The sequence below is a fragment of the Sceloporus occidentalis genome, unplaced genomic scaffold (assembly GCF_023333645.1).
Source record: "Sceloporus occidentalis isolate IW3139 unplaced genomic scaffold, rSceOcc1.0.p SCAF_6, whole genome shotgun sequence".
NCBI lineage: Eukaryota > Metazoa > Chordata > Lepidosauria > Squamata > Phrynosomatidae > Sceloporus > Sceloporus occidentalis.
The window spans coordinates 19,077,863-19,100,844 of NW_028316986.1; the positions used below are offsets into that span (position 1 = coordinate 19,077,863).

A 22,982-nucleotide genomic window follows, 5' to 3' on the forward strand; every position below is an offset into this window, starting at 1 on the left:
GCCTCTTCCTCTTCCTCCTCCTTTCTCTCTCTCTCTTCCTTCCTTCCTCCCACCACCATTTTCTCTCCACCTCACGGAACGCCCCGCCCCTTTCCAACCACATGCAAGCGCAGCCGCCATTGGCCGGGCGGCGTCACCCCTTTCCGTAAGGAGCGCGCCGATTGGTCTGCGGCGGGTGACGTCGCGGTGCGTGCGGCGGGGACGACGTCGAAACGACGGAGGAGGGAGGAAGGGCCTGAGGGAGGTGAAGTGGGGGAAGCGCTTTATCTCCCTCTCTCCGCTCGCTGCCTCCCCCTCTCCTGCGTTGCCAATGGCTCCTCCTGCCATTGAGTGCAGACGGGATTAGGGCCGTACCAAGGAGGGAGGAAGGGGGGGAGGAGGACATTTAGGGAGGGAGGGAGGGGGCGGTCGGGGTGAGGCGCATGCGCGCGCGCTCGTTCCAGAGAGAGAGAGGGCGCGAGCATCTCCTTTTCGTTAACCGTCGCTGAGGAGAAAAGAGGAGGCGGAGGAAGCGAAGAAGGAGAGGAGGAGGAAGAGGAGGCGCCTCGGTTTCCCTTCCAAGCCGAGGAGGGGGCCCTTCTCTTCCTTCCTTTCCCCTTCCTTCCTTCCTTCCCCCTTCCTTCCTTCCTTCCATCCTTCCTTCCCCGAAGGTACCGCTGCCGGAGGAGCCACCCCCTCTCCTCCCCCCGACCGAACCGGCAAATGAACTCGGTGCGAGCCGCCAACAGGAGACCCAGGCGAGTGTCCAGGCCGCGCCCGGTCCAGCAGCAGCAGCAGCAGCAGCCTCCGCCGCCCCCGCCGCCGCCTCCTCCGCCGCCCCCGGCTCAGCCGCCTCAGCAGCAGCAGCAACAGCAGCAGCAGCAGCCCCTGCAACTGCCTCCTCCGCCGCCGCCTCCGCCTCCTCCGCCGCCGCCGCCGGAGAGGAACAACAACAACGCAGCCGCCGCTGCCGCCGCCGTCGCCGCCGGGGAACGGGGTAAGAAGAGCAGCCGAGAGGAGGAGGAGAAAATGGAGGCCGAGGGAGGGAGGAGGAGGAGGAGGGGCACACGTTCTCTCTCCGCTGATGTGCCCCAGTTCCCCCAACATTGCCCCCTCCCCAATGTTTCCCTCGCATTCCCCTTCTCACGGCCCCCGACATTTCCCTCTGCCCCGTCTCCCCCAAAAGTTCTCCCCTCCGCCTCCCCCCCCCAAGGCCCCCTGGCATTCCTCTCGCTCTCTCACGCCCCCTAAAAATGCCCCCGCCACCCCCTCCATCTTTGCCCCTCTCACATCTCCTCCTAACATTGCCCCCAAGAGTTCCCTCGCTCACATTCACCCCAGGATTCTCCCTTCATACCCCCACAGTTCCCCTGCCACTTGCCCCTCACATTTCCCCTCGGTTCCCCCCATATTTCCCCCTCACCTTCTCCCCAATGTTCCCCCAATATCCCCCCTCACATTCCCCACCTCTCTCTCGCATTTCCCCTTCATGTTTCCCCTTTGCCCCTCTCCCATTTCCTCCCTAAGATTCCCCCCACATTTTACCCTTTTCTCCCTCCCTCCCCAGGCCTTGCTTTGTTCGGCTGAGGCCCCGCGGGGGCTCCGGGGCTGGGCTGCGGAGGGGTTCAGGCACTTTGTTTATTTTTCCAGGGGGGGGGGTTAAGAACGCAGCGCCCCTCGGTTTCTGGGGCGGGAGGAAGAGGAGGGGAGGCCCGGTCTTTGCCCTTCCTTGCTGGGGGCGAAGGCAGGCGCTGCCCCTTGCGAGAGAGAGCAGGGAGGCCCAGGCGCGCTCTCCTTCGGGGCCTTTGGGCTGCCCTTGGGCCCGGGACACGCTGGGGCTCCCAGGCACTCGTCTTGACACCTTCCTTCCCTTCTCTTCCCTTCCCTTCTCTCCTCTCCGTCCACCGCCCTCCTCCTCCTCCCTCTCCTCTCCCCCACTTCTCTTCCTATCAGCCCCCTTCCTTTCTTCCTTCCTTCCTTCCTTCCTTCCTTCCTTCCTTCCTTCCTTCTTGCCTCTCTCTTTTTGTGTCTAATGGTGTCTCTTAGAGACCAGAACAGCTGCCCCCTCTCTGCTCTCCTCCCTGGCCCAGCCCCAGTGTTTTTGCTGCGCAGTTTGCATTCAGGGTGGCTGTGGTTACCCGGCCCCAGAGGAGGAGGAGGAGGAGAGAAAGCTCGGGAGGGGTAGCAATGGCAGACCTGCCCTACAGGCGCAGGCGAGGGATCATCGGCCATTTATGCCTCCCCTTCCCTTTCTCTCTCTCTCCTCTTCCCAGCCCCCATTTTGCTTCCTTCCTCGCTCACCACCTTCGCCTTCCTAAATGAACCCCCCCCCCCCAAAAAAAAAAAAAACATTCCCTGCTGGCTGGTGTCAGTCTGCCATGGCTGGGGAAACCGAGAAGCCCTCGCCCTTGCTGGAGCCTCTGAAGGTTTCGCTTCCCAGCCTCTGGCCGGGGCCTAGTGCATAAAGAAATAAATAACTAAACCAACCAACCCCTGTGGCTTCCTTGGGAGCCTGGCAGGGAAGCACCATTGTCTGGGGAAGGCTATGCAATCGTGGTAGAGAGCCCTCTGCACCCCCTCCTCCTCCTCCTCTTTTATTCCGAAGCAGAGTCACTTAAAATCAGGATTTGTGGCAATAAATAAAAGCAAAGAGCGGGGCTTTTCTTTCACTGCTGGGGAGAGGAGGAGAAGAAGGGGGATCGTTTGCTGCCTTCCTAGGCTGCATAACTGTTGCCGTATTCATTGGCTGGGTTTCTCCCCTCCCTGGGTTGCTGTGTTGCCTTTGCAGGGCTATTTTCCAAAGGCGAGGGACAGGGATCGAAGGAGACATTTTGCATGCTTGATCTGCTGGGCTGGGTTTCTATTTTAATGTAATGTATTATTTTTTATTATTTTATGCTCCGGGTGCCGCACCTATCGCACAACGAAAGAGGAGTGACCTGTGGGTGCTGTGTGGTTTAAGACCCGTTTAAGCAAAAAGACCCCTAGCCCTTGTCAGAGGAATGTCTTTTGTCTGAGAGAGTGGGGAGAACACATTAGAGATGAAGGCGTTCCAGGCTGTGATTCACCAAGAGGGGCTTTCTGAAGGTGCAACCAAAATATCCACTCAGGAACAAAGGACATGTAACATGTTGAGATGCTTATAATTTTTCCCTTTCTCGGTTTTAGATTAACAAAGGCTGCATCAGCACTGGAGAAATAACCTGGTTTGGCAGCGCTTCAACTCTTTTCTGGCTCTAGGCTGTGGAATTCTGGGAGTTGGAGTTTATTGTGGGCCTAGAGCGGAGCTCTGGACCCCACAACATGCTTCAACTCCCAGAATTCCACAGCCTTGAGCCAGAAAAGAGTTAAAGCACTGCCAAACCAGGTTATTTATCCAGTGTCAATGCAGGCAATGTTGCCCAGACCTAATAATGATGTATTTCCTGAGGATGTGATGCCCTGATGCCCAATTATACCTATTGTTTAAAACCATTTTCAAAAGAGTTACATAATTACTGACATAATAATATGCTGTTTAAAATATGGGGAATCCCTGCCTTCTTTTGTATGCCAAGTATTGCCCGCTTTTCCCCTCATGGGTTCAATCGGTATAGAGTAGTTTTTTAAATGTACGAGTTGGTCATTGACAGCTTCAGATACTTGTGCAAGATTTTGTGAAGAGTGGATAAAACGTGGCAGAGGCAATAAGCAAAAATTGTTGCTTATTGAGTTCACTTTCATAGCATATGTGCTTTGAATGTTCCACCTCAACGACTAGAATACATTACTCAGATAGGATGGTTTGGAAATGATTTCCCCTTTAATACAGGACTTCAAGTTTGGTAACACCCCAGGCATATGTGTATAATATCAGTATAAGTAAAAGCACCATATACATTCAATTTTTGCTACTGAAGGGATTATTCTGCAGCTAGATCAATGAGTTCCCCTGTGTTTACATACAAAATAACTCCTTATGGCTGCTTACAGATTTTGGGGCACAATACATTTTTCTATTTTTAATTCACAGAAAGCTGTAAGAGCAATATTTTGAGATGTTTTACTCATAATTTTGAACATCAGTAGTAAAAATGTTCATCTATCTGATTTTAATCTGTTGGACATCAACTAAATGTACTAACATAGCCATAATTTCAGATGATATTCCTAACCAGAATAGACCAATTAAATCAATGAGTGTTTGATAAACCAGTGCTTACATAAATTCCATTGACTCAGTGAGCCTACTCTAGTAGAAACTAACCGTTGGGCTTCGGCCGTATTCACCCTCTCCTCCCTAATTTCTCATCTTTTTTATTATTTAAACAAGTGTTCTCAGCCTTTTGGACTTCGACTCCCAGAAGACCCAGCTAGTATGACCAGTGGTCAGGGATTCTGGGACTTGAAGTCCAAAAAATCTGAAGGGCCAAAGGTTGAGAACCACTATTCTGAACTGCTGAAGTATATCTGAGGCTCTGATCACAGGCACAGCTATTCAGAAGTAAATTAAATTGATAATAGAGGATTTATTTGAAATGTTTAAGATAGAGATGCTCATGTTCTCAGCCTTCCTTTAGTCAGTACTTAGGCAAGGGCAGGGCAGTTAAATGAATAAAAGATTTGATAACAAATGCAATCTTTTCTCTGCAGTAATAGGGTGATTTATAAAACTAATGAAATGAATGACAAAATAAATAACATTTTTTGTTACATGGATGGAATTTCCTTAGAAAGCTCAACTGATGTAAAAGCAACATGATAGATTAAAATGCTGACTCTGCGCTGAGTCACATGACTGCAGATTTGGACTTGTTTTAAATTTGTTTGAATTTCTTGCCAGTTTGGTCTGAATGTGCAAATGGTAATGTGGATTTCTTCACCAAAATGTTTGCTGGCCTCACTGTGATGAATTGTTTGTGTCCAAACACATGCAGTTCACTGAAGGAAAATGCTGGTGTTTGGGGCTGGTGTGAGTGTTAAATAGTCTGTGAGTATTGAGGAAAATTGTAGTAGTGTGTATCGGTCTTCTGGGTTGTGCAAAGCAGGAAATGAGCTGTACAGTATTGAAATCCTTATCTGTGGTGTTCACTTCCAATAAAATATTCTGGAATTAATGATATTGTTAAAAAGGTTCAAGCTCTTGCTGCTCTCAGCTATCTTGAATACATTGTGTAACAGCAAGGAAGAGAGCCTTTTGTGTTATATGCCTCAGTTGTGAAATATGGTCTTCATGATGTGACTGGCACCAATATTGCTATCTTTTTAGCATCTGTACCAAATCTTTTTGTTTGCCCACAGCTTCCAATTTGATATGATCAGTAAAGTTTATTACTATTTAGTTGTTTATGATTTTTTTTGAGCATACTGTCATATGCCAAGTTAAAGCAGAGCTTAACCTCTTTTAGGTAACTAAATATTTAAAGCTTTGTACTTTTTTAGAGTTACCATGGGCAATAGTTTTTGTAAATGTTAGGGTATAGATACAGGGAAAGATTATCTCTGGACCCCTGCAATAACTCAAATAGAAGTGTCCAGGCTTAGTTTTTAAGCCGTCACTTGTGTCTCTGTGTTGGTATTTTATGGCACCTTCCAGTGTTGCTACAGAAATATGGACTGTGAGCTGAATGGTAGATAAATATGGTATCCCTTGGAAATAAAACTGAGTAGAAAGTAAACAAATGTATTGAGTAGTATATTGAAGAATTCTTAGAGACATATAGTGCTAGTGTAATCATAGCAATATTTGAAGACTCCTTCTGCATATCCTATCTAATCCTGATTTAGCTGCCCTTTAAATTAGAGGTAGGGTACCTAAGGAGTTGAGACTGAAAGCTGCCATCCCAGGGTTCCAGTCTAATCCTCTGGGCTTTCCGAGATTCCTAAAACCCCTGCCTCATGACATTATCATTTGGTGGCTTGGGTTTTTCCTATTCTGAAAGGCTGAAATGCCTCTGTCAGAATTTAGTTATTGGCAGTAAAGGTTTTGAGTTAAAAAAAGAAAGGGTTTTGTTGTTCTTACCCTTTTGTCTTTGACCATCTATCGTTGGATTGCAGCCCCCTAGAACGTTTTTATAATTAAATCTAGCCATTAAGCTGAACGATGAACATCCCCCTGGCTTAAACAGAGGGAGCATGTGTGTGTTTGTGGGGGACAATTTTGGCCTCCATGGGTTGTGCTGGCACATTGTTATTAGTTACCATTTTCAGCTGAAAGCAGGAATTTGGATGCTGAAAAAGCTAAACTATGGCAGTCGATAGTTTTTAGGATACATTTGGGGGTGTAAGATTGGAAATTTCTTTGAATTTTTTTTTTGGGGGGGAGCGTTCAAAAGTGCTAGGGGGGCTATACTTTTTCTACCTCTTATTTAAATGGCACTTGCATGTTGGTAATTGGGCCTGATCTACATTTGGTCACATCATAATGTCAATTGTGCATGGCCCATTGAAAGCAATAGTGGTATGTAAGAACACAGATTCATGTTCCAGAATGCATTCTGATGTTCATTTAACTTATGACGTGGCAAGCAGCATGTTTTCCAGATATGCTTCCATACATAAACATACATACATAAACATACATACATACATACATACATACATCAGTCTCTTTAGTAGAACTAGAAATAAAATCTAGGTTGATCTTTAAATTGTATCTTTTACCATTAATGTTTAAGCAATTGTGTGATCTGGCTTTTCCATTTAATTTCCTAAAAGTTATTCTTACGCAAATAATTATCAGCCATGGTATTTATGAGTGACATTTTAAGAATTGCCTTCGGCTGAGTAATCAAATATCCTAGTAATATACAAACACCATTATATGCATTGCATATCTCAATCTAAACATTTCTTTGCTTTTTATAGTCGGATATGGGATACTTGGATCTGATGAACAGGTTTTGTTTATGCTCTATAATAACCAGGTGTACTTAGGCCAGAGATGGGACTCATGGGGGCTTCCCCTTATCCAGCATAACTGGGGGTGACAAATACTGGAAATTGTAGTCCAAAAATATATGATTCTAATCTGTACTATTGACTAATGTGTAGAGAATTTGTGAAGAACCATGGTGGACTTCGATGCAAGTGAGAAATGTTCATGCTTATATTTTGTACATATTATGCTTGTCACAGATCAGATGTAAAACCAAATTTAATTTCTAGATAGACATTCATATACTCAAAATTAAGACAAGATTTTTATTTTGGCCCTTGCTAGCTAGAATGAAATGAGCCAGCATCGTGCAGTGGTTTGAGGACTGGACTAGGAGTCTGGAAACCAGGCTTTGAATTCCTGTTCAGCCATGGAAACCCACTGGGCAAGTCACCCTTGGGCCACAGAAGGCAAAGGCAAACTCCCTCTCTACAAATCTTAAGAAAACCTTGTGATAGGGTCACCACAAGTTGGAGAGACTTGGAGGCATGCAGCAACAATAGCTAGAATTAAATGGGTTGTTGAATAGTGAGTCAACAATTATGCAAATCCCCTTGATTCATTGGGTCAGTTTTAGTTGAATTACCATAGATTTTTAGCTATAATATTAATAATGTACCTGCAACTGAAGCCTACTTAAGAATGTATGTTTTGCTTGTTGTGGGGAGGTTTGGGGAGAGCAGTTTCCAGTCTCTAACCTGCAGGTGTTGTTTTTAGATTGCATTTAGGGCGCTTTTTTGTAGTTGTCTGCATCACTGATAAACACACTTTACTACAGGTTGTGTCTTCCTTATCTGAAATATTTGGGACCAGAGGCATGTTGGATTTTTTTTGGATTTTGGAATACTTGTGTTGGCATGTACATACATAATGAAGTATCTTGGAGATGGGACCTGGCACTAAACATGAAATTCATTTATGTTTCATATACACCTTATACACATAACCTAAAGATAATTTTTTATAATAGTTTTGTACATGAAACATAGTTTGTGTACATTGATTAATCAGAAAGCAAAGGTGTTGCTGTCTTAACCACCCATGAAAAAAGTTTTGGAATATTTCAGAATCCTGGCTAAGGAAGACTCAACCTGTAGAAGGAACTGGACATGGAATATATTTATGAGTTTTACAGATTGTCAGTATAGAAAAGCACTTGTACAATGGTGACATTATATAATATTATTGATGTTGTAAATAAGCCAAGTTTATCACTTTGAAAAAAACACTACTGGCTTTTAGTAAGTCAATTAATGTATTAATTGTCTTAATTTCAGAGTAAAGTATGTGGCTGAGGAAACCTTTGTTGATGTGATTCAGCTGCATGAGGCTACACCCACAGCATTTGTTTGGACACAGGTGTTCAAGAATCCAGATGTCCAATAGCCACCATCATGCAAACCTTAGGCCTTAGAAATAGAAATACCACCAGATATTTCAGGCGAGGCAAACTTTACTCTCCTCCCCTCCCCAAAACAAACAAACAAACCACCCAGCAGCATGAGATTTATGCATAGAAATCTGCTTCTGTAAATCTCTTGGTCATGTTAGATTGTGTAATCTGTTTTCATCATATCATGCACAACAAAATTACTGAATACATATTTCATTTAGAACTAGGGGAAGCTGTAACTAAACTACTTTTCAACAGTGTTTATAGCAAGCAGGCTTCATGAAGGACGGTGTAACATATGACTGGGTACTAAAAAAGCAAACAATAAAAGATGTAAATTAAAACTCCAGGTGTGTAAGCCTCATTCAGATGAGATACTCAACTTGAATGATATAAAATTGGTTCATTTGAGAGGCGCACACATGGGTCTGTGCTATATGCTTTGAGAAACTGGTAATGTGTAACAAATTTAATGCCACTTTTGCGCATGGTATGTTTTTAAGAGGTTTCTTAAGATGTGGTATCATTGTGTGATTGTGTAACTACTGTGATTCTGCGAAGACAATCTTAAGACTTTCTGATTTCAGGGACCACCTTGACAGTGTGCCCAAGTACCCCTGTTTTTTGTAGAAAATTGTAAGTGTATATAAGCATGCAATAATTAGGGGAAATTATGTCTTTTTCATTTGGAAATTACTTAGGAAAATAAGATAAAAGATGAATTAGTCAACTATTCCTAGAGCAGTGCTGAGTTTTCCTATTCCTTTTGGAAGCTGAAATTAATAAAACTGCATTCATTTAAGTTTGGATCCAAAGAATTATAAATGGAGTCACACTTTGATAATGGGTCTTTCCTACCTTTCCTGTTGCATCTCCTTGTGCCCACTCAAAAACTGAATTTCAAAGCAGTCTAAAGTGGTGCATGATACAGAGTGGGAACCGGCCCTTGGGTTCTAATTAGTAGATATGGTAATTCCCTGCCCTGTGCTGGTGGGTGTGCCTTCTACTTATTGAATGGGTGACTTTGACCTCTTCTTGATTAAAATGTTGACTGGTTCTAGATGCCACAGGCATCCTCATAATTATGTATAATAGATCAGTTTACTTTACTGTCTATGTGATATGTGCTGTTTTACAGAGACTTTTATCTCCTGTCCCTGCCAGTTTTATATGATAGATTAATAACTGATGTGTGACATTGTGTCATCTCATTAAATGAGATGACCTGGCATCTGTCATAGACAGGCCTACATAGATTAAGCCATAGCTTCATAGAGGAGAAGTTGGGAAGTAGTAGTTGACGGTATGTGTACCTGATAGTAGGAATTTTATTGTGAATATAGTGGCATTTTCTGTTGTTTTTAGGAAGTACTGTATATACTCATGCATAAGTCAAGAAATTTTAGTTCAAAAATTGACCCAGAAAACCTGAGTCGACTTAACCACAGGTCAATGTAAGTACTGTACTTTAACTCTTATAAAACACGGAACCATTCCCTGATGAAAGACAAGAGTGCAGTGACTCCCCCCTCCACTCTTTCACCCATCCAGCCTTTAGTGTAAGCAGAAAACATTTATGCCTTCTGGATTTTTGTAAGTTCTTTGGCATTGTTTTCCTTCATCCTTTAGATCCTTTCTTACATGCTCTTATGTTTTATCCTCGACTTATCCACGGGTCATATCAAAATCCATAATTTTGACACCCCCCCCCCCAAACCTGCCCTCGACTTATAAATGAGATTGAGTTATAGTCAAGTATATATGGTATGTTTTCAATCTACCACCCCGATCATATTATTTGTGTTCAGTTTTTAATGCTTTATGAATCACATGTGTATAAGCTATTTTTATATATTAAAAAGACAAAATTCCATTGCACTCATACTTCATTTCAGAAGTTATTGTTGATGTTGTAAATATCTGTCTGTGTATGTTCCATGTTAAAGAGTAAAGATAAGGGTAGAGAATAAAATGTGGACTGATGAAAAGAATGTGTCGGGGCAGTTACTGGTCAAAGGTGAATTCTTGTTCCTGGTAAAATGTTTCCAGTATTTTTAGTAGCACCATTATTAAATATAGTTCTTTGAAAGATAAATCTTTCAAAATAAGGTTCCTAAATGCCATTGTATAGATACATGTAATGCTTTCCCCCCTGGTTTAGGACTGAAAGAGGCATGCAACAATTAAAACAAACATAGATAAAAAGTAATTAAACTTGCAAAATATTAAAAACAATTATTTTTTATTTTTATATGCTTTTAAACAGAACATTTACAAATAGACAAAAGATTAAAAACACGAACCATTAAAGAAAAACAAAAAATTCAGCATGTTATACAAGGCCTCTCCCAAAGAAACCTCAGGTCGGTGGAACAAGAAGATCTTCCCTTCCCTGCAGAAAAATAATAGAGAGAGTGCCAGCCTAACCCCTCTGAGAAGGAGTTTCAAGAGCTTGAGAACAGCCATGCAGAAGGTCCTCTTCTCTGTTCCTACCAAGTGTACCTTTGGGACAGTGGTGGGACAGGGAGAAAGGCCTTCCTAGAAGATCTCTAAACGCAGGCTGTGTCATATGAGAAAATACAGTGCTTCAAATAACCTGGATCTACAGTAAGCTGTCTAGAGCTTTATAGGCTATGACCAGCACTTTGAATTCTGCTTGGAAACAAACTGGCAGCCAGCAGGGCTCTTTCAAGTATTTATTTTCATTTTTATCTTGCCTTACAGTCCATCAAGGGCTTCTGATGTGATGAACAAATAAAAGCAAGTAAAACAGTACAAAGATAAAACATTCTAAAAACACATTTAAATACTCCTTGAAAACTTAAAATCATGTTAGAAACAATCCTAAAATTTTAAAGCACTTAAAATAGAGCAAATTCAAATATTAAAGGCCATGTGGAGCTGCTCTGTTTTAGTTGCCCAGCAGAAGCTCCAAAGATATGGAACCATCCTGACTGAATTCCTTAGGTGGGGAGATCCACAGCTGGAATACTGCTACACAAGCAAGCTCATGTGTACGAGTAACAGTGCCTCCTCAGATTTTGGACTTGCTCATTTGGCTGAGGTGGTTACGAAAGAGCTCCTTGTAGGTCACTCCAGTTAACAATTTTTTAACTGTTTGGACCAGCTGAAGTTTCTGAACGTTCTTCAAAGGCAGCTCCACATAGAGCATGTTACATTAATGATTCCAAACAGGATATAATTAAGGCATGTGTCAGTGTAGCCAGGTCTCATGTTGCAGGGAACTGGTACAGCTGGAGCAGACTGTGCAGATGCACTTCTGGCTACCATTGAAACCTGGGCTTTCCAAACTCTGGGTGGAATCCAGGAGCATACCCAAGCTGTGGACCTATGTCTTGAGGATCATATGACGCAATCCATTGCAGGCTGAATTCCTAATAAAAACATGTATCGGAATTGTAAGGCAATACCATAGCACTACTTGTTAGGGTTTATTGGTGTGATGGTCTGCAGTTCTTAGGATGTGGTGTCATTGAATTAACTGCTATGATTCTAGGGTGACAATCTTCAATTTCTATTTCTGACTTTCTAGTTTCAGGGACCTCCTTGACAATAGTTGTTCATTCCTGCCTGGCAGAATTAGATGGCCCATGTGGGCTATTCCAGCTCTAGGAGTCTATGATTTTGTGATTTCCTGGGAACTAGTTTATTGTGACATCAGAGCACTCTGACAGAGAAGGCTAAATGTCTCACAAAACTACAGTTCCCAGAATTCCCTAGCATTGATCCAGGGCAGTTAAAGAGGTCTCAAACTGGATTATCTCTGTTGTGTGTTTTGGATTTAAGTCAAGAACCTTGTCTGTTCCTCAGTATAGTCCCACCTACAATGAGTGTGTACACCAAATAGTTCCTAAGCAGCTACATCATGTAGAGAGAGAAATAGTTATCTTGCATGAAAACTAGTTTGCTGTTAGTAGATTATTATTATTATTATTATGGATCCTCTGAACAGATTACATAGAATTTGAGAGTCAGCATAGTGTAAAAGTTTGAATGTTGGACTCTGACGATCAGGGTTCAGATCTCTGCTTGGCCACGGAAGCTTACTGGGTGACCTTGGGAAAGTCATACCCTCTCAGCCTCAGAGGAAGGCCCCTGCTTGAACAGGTCTTGCCAAGAAAACTCATCGTTAAGCCTTAGGGTTGCCATAAATCAGAAACAACTTGAAAGCAAACAAAAAAGGGAAGAATAGATTTTTGGGGGAGAAACCACTAATTCTGAGAGACAGAGTGGTGGTGTGGTTCAGTTGAATTAAAACTTTGGGAGACCAAGATTTGAATTCTTCCTCTGCCATGGAAATCCACTGAGTGACTTTGGCAAGTTGCAATGTCTCAGCCTTAGGGGATGGCAATGGCAAAGGTCCTCTGAATAAATCTGGTCAAGAACATCCTAAGATAAGGTTCCCAGAGTTGACTTTGAAGGCACATAGCAATAAAAATATATAAACCATTTGTTCTGTTTTATTGAAATGTTTAGTTGATGTAGTTGGTTTAATTTATTAAATCAACTGAGGAGATTCCCTATTAAGGAAAGAGATTTTTCTGAAGAAGTTTTATTTAAAAATAAAGGTTTTTACCATTTTCATTTTTCTAGAGAACAAGAAACTGAGTGTTAAGAAACAATCCTAGAATCTCATGAATGAGTTTAATGGTTGTGGCCTGTTACGCTGAGATCTTGAGTGGTGCTTTTGAAATTACCCAATCTAGTAATTCTTTAAAAAAGCTTATACATATAAGGATTCAGTATTTAATGGGAGATTTCAGTGTGGAAAGTAAGTACAGACTTTATAGCAAGAGTAGAGAAAGTACAGTCCTCCAAGGTCCCCAATGTGGCCTCCAAATGCACTCCTGCTATATATCTGTTGTAAAAAAAGGCCAGTCATGCTTTCACCCCCTGGCCTGTTTTCAGCCAGGAATAACCTTTCCTGTATTGATCTGCTTTTTCTCTCTTACTTCCCTTTACTCCCCCCGTTTTTGGTGGGGATTTTGTTTTTGTTTTTGTCTTGAAGCAACTTTTATTGTCCCCCCCAAAATATATATATATATATATGGACATTTCAGACTTATTTAAAATTTTTTTGCTAAAATTCTGATACAAATGAATATAAAACCAATATTAGAGTAATGATGAGTTTAACTACCCTTATTACAATCAAATATATGATAAAGAAATGTTCTCTGAGCTGTTAAAACAAATGTCTAGGCAACATTCTAAGGGTGATGTGTTCCCATAAGGCAGTGATGGGCATATTTGATAGGGGCAGGAGCCATATTCACCTTCCTCCAGAATAACTCATCAGTTCATGTCCTCCCATTTTAAATCCTAATGCACACCCGCTGAAAAATAAATGTATTTATAGTATTTATTTCCCGCGCCAGCCAGTTGCTCCACCAAAATATCTAGGAGTCTTCTAAAGTCTATTTTGAAAGTGGTGAACCTTTTTTTTTGCTCCAAAGTCTTTTTAAGCCTTTCTTTTTAAAAGAAAAAAAATATTACGGCTAAAGAAAAAAGGAGGGAAAGGTAAATCTTGAAGAGTATGTGGAGAAGAGGTAGATCTTGTGTTGTAATAGTAATAATAATAATAATAATAATAATAATAATAATTTATTTATACCCTGCCTCTCCTTGTTGATTGAGGCGGGTAACAACAGAGTAAAATACAACCATAAAACCAAAACAATCCTCCAGTCCCCCCAACCCTCTACCTCCCCTACAAATAAACAATGCTGAAACCCTACAATAGTGGAAGTGGGTAAAACAACATGGAAACGAATTGAATTTGGGCAGGTGAGACAGTTCAGCTTTGGCGGGAGGTTAGTCTCGGAAGGCCTGCCGGAAGTGATCCGCCTTGATGGCCTTTTTAAAGGCTTCAGGAGATGTAATAAGATGGATCTCCTCCAGCAGGTCATTCCAAAATTTTGGAGCGGCAGTTGAGAAGGTCCTCTGGGAAGTCGCAACCATTCAACCATTAAGCTATATGGATAATATGTGACAGTTAACTTTTCATTCCATTAGTTTTTAAAAAGTGCCCATTCTGTAAATCTGTTTCACCTCCTGCAGTAGTAGTACTTTTCTCCTGCATGTTAACTTATGTTAATTCAGTCAATCACATGCCATACTTGAAATCTGACCTTTGTGTGCATTTTGTTATTTCTGCTGCACCTTGTTAGATCTTGCCTACAGTCCTAAACACATTTTGTTCTCATTGGATCTTCTGAGCAAACATATGCTTTTTTTGTAAGTACAGGTACTGGCCTAGATAGAGGTTAGATTTATTTTGTCATCCTCAGTTTATTTATGGACGGAGATGGCTTATAATAGTTTCCCTTGTCAGGAAAGTTTTAGTGCTGCTTGTTTTTAAATATTGTATAGCTTTGTATTTGTTTTTGCCAGACTCCGGTTTGTTACCTGTGCAACATCGTATCTTGATCCCAGAGAAGAAAAATGGGGTATTTTATATGTTAGAGTCAATGTTGGCAGCTTTCCTATACTTGAGACCCTGTTTAGAGTTTAAATAAGGCTGTACAGTTGGACCTTATTATTATTATTATTAAATGACAGTGGATTGAATGTGCATGGTTCACTGTGTCTATGTCCATGTTGCTGCCATTTAATAATATGGGGTCTGACAATCAGCAAATAATTGAATTTGCAGATCTGGAGCTCCATGGATCTGAAGGTACAACTGTATTTTTAACAGTGAGTGATAATGGAAAGCACATTCTGCACACATACCTTGTATGTAGTGAATTTGTTTATACATGCCAACACAACACACACTTTGGCAGGAGATAGTACCCCCAAGCCTGAATAGGGTTGGAATGAAAGTGTGGTTGTAGCAGCAGTATTCTGTTTATAATGGATATGTTCTTCCTCTGGGGACTGTTGATATGAACTGATAATAATCATGGAGAAATATGCAAAATCTAGTTACACAACATTTCATTAATGATGACATCATAAAAATATGATAAAATGAAAAGGAAGGCATAGGTTTTCTTATAAATAAGATACATTTTAATTCTTGTTCTGGACTACCTGGGATAATTTTAATTTTGAATGATTACAATATCTGTTCCTACAATAATAGAGAATGGAGATTATGAGTCCCTCTTATATTCATAGGTGGCCATCTAATCATCACTTTGATGTGCCGAATTTAGATGCTGGTAAGGGCAGCAGATCTCGTTGAGCAATAATCCACTTGAAAATTTACTGGATTTGCATGAAAGCCAAGCTAAGGGAAATTGTTGGTGGATTAGCTCTCATGTTAAAGGGTGGAGACTGGTTCCATATTTTCTGCCTTAGGCACCAAAATGTCTTGGACTAGTTCCAGTCATAGTTGGTATATGAAGTGGCTTGTTTCTACTTGGTTAAGTAGACTTTAATCACTCTGTACAAGAAAGACTTTAAAATAAGGGGCTCAGGTTTACTTTTCTACTTACTTTCTATTTAGTACTTTGAGTATTTGTTTTGGTGGGAGAGATTGATCTTCAAGAAGAGCTTGCTAGGGAACAGGGTGGTCTGTAGTGTGAAGAGGCATCAGAAAATCTGCATTTCATCCTTGGAACAAATGTCATCAGCTTCTAGTTCTACTCTTCAGTAGATAGCAACATTGAATTGTGAGTTCATAGCTTGTTCATTTGAAAGCCTTCCTCAAATATTGTGTCATGGGAATCGTAGCTGCTGTCTTTGGTAAATGTAACAAGAGTTTAGTCTTCATCCTGGCTATATGGTGAAGGCATCCAAAGAATCTTAGCCACAAGGAATCAGAATGGCAAGAATTACTACCACAGTGCTGGCTGTTCTGTTTTTAGAGCAGGCAAGTGGATAGGAAGAAGAGTTTCTGTTGTTCATAAGTGCTCTGTATACCTTTAGAAAACATATACAGACTGCCCTAACCCACCTGGTCTTCCTCTCCTGCTTGTAAAGGGAGCAGATGGGTGTTCCAGCTTAAAGGTGTTTTCTTAATGGGGTAGTGAGTGATGCACAGTACTAAGCCTTTCAATTTGGAAGTGCTGGTAAGGAGTGGGTTCAAAAGTGTGGCTGAAGCTGCTTGATCACACAAAATTATGTCTTTAAAAGTCATGTTATTGAACAGCTTTGAACCATTTTGTTTTCTCAACTTGTATTGGATTTAAATATATAGTATTTTAAGTTTATTTTAGGGACATCTGAGTATATGAATATTTTTATTGCTCTTCATTGGATGATGATGGTCATCGTCATCATCATACTAATTTATATCCTGCCTCCTCCCAATAATGGAACTCAGGGTAGCTAACAACATTTTAAAAACAATACAGATATAAAACTATAAAAAAACTAATAAAATATACATATAAAGGTTAATTAAAAAGCAGCTAAACAATTTGTAAAACTTAAAATATTAAAATAAAAAGATTATACAGATGATACAACTGTATAGTACATTACTAAAAGCTGCTAGTTAATGAGAGTTCCAGGGTTAGAAAAATTCTCTCTGAATTTATTTTTAAAATATGAACTGTAAAATAACTTGAACATTGCAGTTTTAAAAATATCTGTGTGATGAAAAAAAATATTTTTGTTGGTGATGCCATGTCCATAGTTCCTCACTGAATTGTGTCTGTGGTTTAACCTGCAGCATGTGTATGTTTTTAATCTAGTTTGGTGAATAAATGCTTATATTATGAAACCAACGTTTCTGTACTTTTATTTTTTCCTGCCGTGAAATGCCTATTTTGCAATTAGCTTTTAGGCCAGTTGAAAGGACTGGTTGTGGGAATGATGTGGTTTGTTGTTGTGTGCCTTAAAGTTGTTTCTTACTTATGGCAACCCTACCTTTAAGGTGAACCTGATAACCTTTAGGGTTTTCAGGGACACAGTGGCTTAGTGGTTAAGACTCTGACAATTGCAAGATGGCAGTTTGAGACTCAAGCTCTGTGTGATGGAGTGAGCTCCTATCACTAGTCTCATCTTCTGCCAACTTAGCAGTTCGAAAGCATGTAAAAGTGCAAGTAGATAAATAGGTACCGCTTTGCTGGGAAGATAACAGTGTTCCGTCTCATGACCATGGAGTTGTCTTTGACAATGCTGGCTCCTTCGGCTTAGTAACAGAAATGAGCACTGCCCCCTATATTCGGACACAATTAGACAATCTTGTCAAAGGGGAAACCTTTTCTTGGCAAGATTTGTTCAGAGCAGTGGTTCCCAACCTGTGGGTCAGGACCCCTTTGGGGGTCGAACGACCCTTTCACAGACCATCGGAAAACACATATTTGCATGTAGCGATGAAAAACAATTGTATGGTTGGGGGCCACCACAATAAGAGGAACTGTATTAAAGGGTCACGGCATTAGGAAGGTTGGGAACCACTGGTTCAGAGGGTGTTTGCCTTTGCCTTCCTCTAAAGCTGAAAAAGTGTGAGTGGTCCAAGGTCACCCAGTGGGTTTCCATGCCTAGCAGGGATTTGAACCCTGATCTCCAAAAGTCATAGCTGAACACACAATCTGTTACAGCACGCTTGTTGTGATGGTGAGGCTAGTGAGGTTTATTGGGAAATCAAATGCTTTCCTAGCACTTTCTGGGGGGAAATCACGTTCTAAAGCAATGCCTTTCAAGCTATCTGATGTAGGGAGCCAAGAGGGTCCCCCTTCCCCCAGTGTGCCAGGGACTGATGCTGTATTTAGGTCCTGTGCTTCTGTCCTTCCTGGCCAAGGAAGTGGCAGCCTGGCAGCTAATTGCTTATTAGCCAGCACCAACACTTCCCTAAAACACAGGTTCTAAAAGTAAAAATGGTATATACACATCTTCTTTCCCAGAGATCTACTATGCTCAGCTTTTTAATGATAGGTATAGCTGTCATGGAAATGTACTCTCCAGTTCATGGAAAAACCCAGACCCACCCAATTCTTTACAGTGTTTGCTTCTGACAGTTTAAGCAGTAATATCATTTGCTACGTGGACTGTATACTTGACAAAAATTGGAAAAGGTATCGGTTTAATTCCTTAAATAATTTGATTGCAGCTGCCTTAATCACATGGCACATGGGTAAGAGATTCTGTTTGGTTAAAATGTTTTACTTCGCATTCTCATGAAGGACTATTTAGAAGTAGGGAAACACTATATTCGTGTTGTTGTTCTGTGCCTTCAAGGTGTTTTTGACCAATGGCGAACCTAACCTGTGGTTTTCTTGGCAAGATTTGTTCAGAAGGGGGTTGCCTTTGCTTTCCTCTGAGGCCGAAAGAGTGTAACTTGCCCAGTGGGTTTACATGGCTGAGCAGGCGTTTGTAGTTCAACATTCAAACCACAATGCCATGCTGGCTCATCTTCACTATATTATAATAGAGCATTCCGTATTTTCCGGTGTATAAGACGACTGGGCATATAAGACGACCCTCAACATTTCCAGTTAAAATATAGAGTTTGGGATATACTTACCGTATAAAACTACCCTTCTTCCAACATACACCAAATTAAAAAAATTTAAAAATCAGATTTGATTTCAATATAGTAATTTTAATTCAAATACATATGACATGCAGGTACTTAGCAGGAAAATTTGTTGTGTACAAAGTCTGCTTGGATTGGTCAGCTCTCCCTGCCTGCCCAGCCCTCCCTGTCTCCAAAACTATCAGAGCGGTAGCGCAAACACTGCTCTTTTTTCCATACCCCAGGTGTCCCAGACGCCTGCAGCTTGCTCCGCCCTTCACTTACACCCCCCTCACCTCATCATCTGGACCGCATTAAGTCACTTCTTTCCATGAATCATGGTGAGTGGATTTTCTTCTACCATACTTGTACAGCGCTGCCCTTGCTGCTTTCATACAGTCGCCGCATATTTTGGGGATGTGGCCCTGGCCGTTTTTGAGCTCCCCCCATCATATACACTGACCGCAGATTCTCCATTCCAGCACGTATGTTTCAGCACCTGCCCTATAAGAAGACACCCGGTGTATAAGACAACCCCTGACTTTTGAGAAGATTTTCCTGGGTTAAAAAGTAGTCTTATACACCAGAAAATACAGTATTCCTCTGGGAGTGGTTTTAGGACTGCAGCCTTAATGTATTGTCCTAAGAAAGAGATACCTTAATGTGAGATGCTTATTTGAGTAGTATGCCTCCAGTATCATTCCCCAAACAGGCATCTAGAATTGTTGTGGAATTTGGATACAGGGATCAGTGTATGACTGTACTGGATTAACAAATACATTGTGAGATTCCAAGCTACATAGGTTGAAAATGGCTCTTGCTGAAATTGTCATTATTAAAATAAAAAAATCTTTCAATTCAGTTACTCAGTCATGTGTTGTGGACTCTTTAGTACATTTCCTAGGGCGTGTCAAACTGAATTACTTACTTGATTGTAAAAATTAGATTTAGAAATTAGAGAAAATAAAGAAGTCTCATCATTCCTCTACCATTTCTTGTAAAGCTTAAACAAAAGTATCTAATAAAATGTCCCGTTTAGCAACTCTAGGAATAAAAAGTACTTCCCGAGTGACATGTTGTGGTCATGAGTATAACATTTTTGAGAGTTCTGGGTTTTTTTTTTTTAATCATCATTTGTAGAAGGAAAAAAATTGCTAAAATTATTTTAGGAAGGGCCTGCCTGGTTTCAGGAGATTACTAACCTTCTTGTAAATAATAAAGATGTTAATGGGTTTGGAAGAGCTGATTTTGGAAGGGATAGATACCATGCGCTGTTGAGAGGTGGAGGAGTAGGTACAATGAGTAAGAACATAAAGGGGTTGTGTTATTTTTTTCCCAGCTTGGTTTTCTTCAGCTTTGTGTTACTAAAAACATTCTGAGTATTTAAAATCTTAATTTATTTTTCTGGGAGCTGAAAGACCTTGTATTGTAAACCAGTGCTTTTAAAGCTATCTAATATGGGTCACTAAAATGGTTCCCCTTTCATTTTGTCAGGGACCAGGACCATATTTGTGTCCATTGACTACAACAAGTTCTTTCTTTCTGTTGACTAGTGGCCAAAATCTAATAGCCTGGAATTGGTCCACGGATCACTAATTTGAGTTGTAATCTAAGGTTTAAGTCACAAATCTAAGCCTTTGTGTTTGAGGAATAATAAGAAGCAGAACAATACTTTTCATTAAACAATATAGTTGCTAGTATTTCAGAACTTGAGAAACTATATATATTGTGCTGAATATTCTCACTACCTTTAGTGCCCTCTAGGGCCCTGGTATTGCTGGTAGTAGGAATTGAAAATTATAATCCCTTAAAATCATGGTATTCATTTAGAAATCTGAAATCTATTTCTGAACACAATAAAATCTTTAAAACACTATAATTAGAATCTTTGGGAGTTTCAGCTTTTACAGCAAGCATAAAGAGGAATAATTCAGATTATTAAAAAAAAGTTAACCCAGGCCCAAAACGCTGCAGAAATAATCCAGTTTGAGACTGATTTAACTACCCAGGCTCAGTGCTAGGGAATCCTGGTAATTGTAGTTTATTGTAGCACCATAGTTCTCTAACAGAGAAGGCTAAATACCTCACAAAACTACCATTCCCAGAATTCCCTAGCATTCAATTCCATAGCCAGGGCAGTTAAAGCTGGGTCAGACTGGATTATTTCTCAAATGTGTTTTGGACCCTAGCTAACTAGTACAGTCTGAAGAATTGGACTGATACTGTGGAAGGAAGTGCTTGTTCTCTGCTGAAACTAGAATCTTTGGACTAGGAGTGGAAATTAAGCCGTTTTCATACCACATTCCTCACACAGGGGGCTTTTGATTTCTTCAGCACCTTCAGTCCTCCATCTTATTGTCAGTTTCTCCCAAGAAAGACAGAGAGGTGGCAGATAGTGTGTTGTTGTTGTGTGCCTTCAAATCATTTCTGACTTACGGAAATCCTAAGGCAAACCTGTCACAAGGCTTTCTTGGCAAGTTTCTTCAGAGGAGGTTTGCCACTGCCATCCTCTGAGGCTGAGAGAGTGTGACTTGTTCAAGGTCACCCAGTGAGTTAATACGTAGACTTGTGAAGTCAAAGGCTTTCATGGCTGGCATCCATAGTTTTCTGTGGGTATATTCTGTGGCCATGTTCTAGAAGAATTTATTCCTGATGTTTTGCCAGCATCTGTGGCTGGCATCTTCAGAGAAACTCCCGAAAAACCCACAGAAAACAATACATCATAGACTTATTCCTCTAGGAGACACGGGGCGCGGTGTTATCAGTACGCTGATGACACCCAAATAGTCTTCTCTGTGTCTCCGACTGATGCAGTGAGTAGGGATGGCATCTCTCCGCTCAGTGCCTGTCTGGAGTTGGTAATGGGCTGGATGAGGGAAAACAGACTCAGCCTGAATACAGAGAAAACGGAAGTACTCGTGATAGGTTCCCCTGGCCCGGGGATGGCGGTGGTTCCACCTGTTCTGAATGGGATCACGCTTCCCGTGAAGGACACAGTTCGCAGTGTGGGTGTGCTTCTGGACTCGTCGCTCCACCTAACCTCTCAGGTGGATGCGACAGTTAGAAGTGCCTGTTATCAGCTTCGGCTGATACGCCAGCTGCGACCCTTCCTGGGCCGGGGGGACCTTGAAACAGTGGTACATGCACTGGTGACCTCTCGACTCGACTTCTGTAATGCACTCTACATGGGGCAACCCTTGTACCAAACTCGGAAGCTACAATTGGTCCAGAATATGGCAGCTAGGCTGGTCACTGGCAACTCCAGAGCCAGCCATATAACACCGGTATTGAAAGATCTTCATTGGCTGCCAATCCGCTTCCGGGTGCAATACAAGGTGTTGGTTTTTACCTATAAAGCCCTAAATGGCTTGGGCCCAGGGTACTTGGAGGACCGCCTCTCTCCATATAATCCGCCCTGCACTCTCAGGTCGGGCGGGAAACAACTTTTGAGAGTCCCTGATACGAGATATGTGGCGTCTGCACATAGGGCTTTTTCTGCTTCGGCCCCGCAGACCTGGAACACTCTGCCTGACGAGCTCCGCTCAGCCCCCTCCCTGGAGTCTTTCAGGAAAAATCTAAAGACTCACCTCTTTCGTCAAGCTTTCCCCCATGTTCCCTGATTCCATTCTTCTCCCCTTGTGTTGCTGTATTGTATTGGATGTAATTGGTGCTTTGGTTTTTAACTGTTTTTAACTGTGATTGAATGATGGATATTTTTATTGCTGTACTGTATTGTTTAATGTGGAGGGGATTTCTTTCTATTGGATTTTGTAGTTTCGGTATGTTTTTATTACTGTTGTAAACTGCTGTGATCATGGGAATAGCAGTATACAAATAAAGATTCATTCATTCATTCATTCATAGTCTAGAGGTCTCCATAAGGTACAATTCTCCATGTATCCATTGTCTCCTCCCCATTCAGAAAAGCCCCTAACAGTGTAACCTTCCCCAGACAGTTTAAAGTGACTGGAATGCTACTTTCAGTTGGTCAAACATGACTAGGTACAGAGGAGACCTCCTCTGGAGGTCCAGGAGAGAAAATGAAGCTGATGTGACCCTCCACTGTTGCTAGACCCTCTTCTAAATAGTGTTAAATACTCCTTGTATATGAAATTCTATGCACTTATCTAGTTACTTAGAACAATATTCATATGGCTAGCAGAGATGCATTTCCATCCCATATCATCTTGCTGTATCATTGATATTACAATAACTTTAATGGCATGTTAACATACAACAATTCAAAGAAAATTAATAAA

At 41.5% G+C, this 22,982-nt stretch overlaps 1 protein-coding gene across 2 annotated transcripts in view; it reads left to right on the top strand.

Annotated features, from left to right (window-relative positions):
* Positions 1–436: 436 nt before the first annotated feature.
* LOC149310452 (F-box only protein 11-like) overlaps positions 437–22,982 on the top strand; it is a 121,959-nt gene continuing 99,413 nt past the window's right edge. For both annotated transcript variants that reach the window (XM_089528975.1, XM_089528976.1), the window contains exon 1: positions 437–976. In XM_089528975.1, the coding sequence (XP_089385101.1) occupies positions 703–976 (274 nt within the window). In that variant the 5' untranslated portion in view covers positions 437–702. The remainder of the gene's footprint in view (positions 977–22,982) is intronic.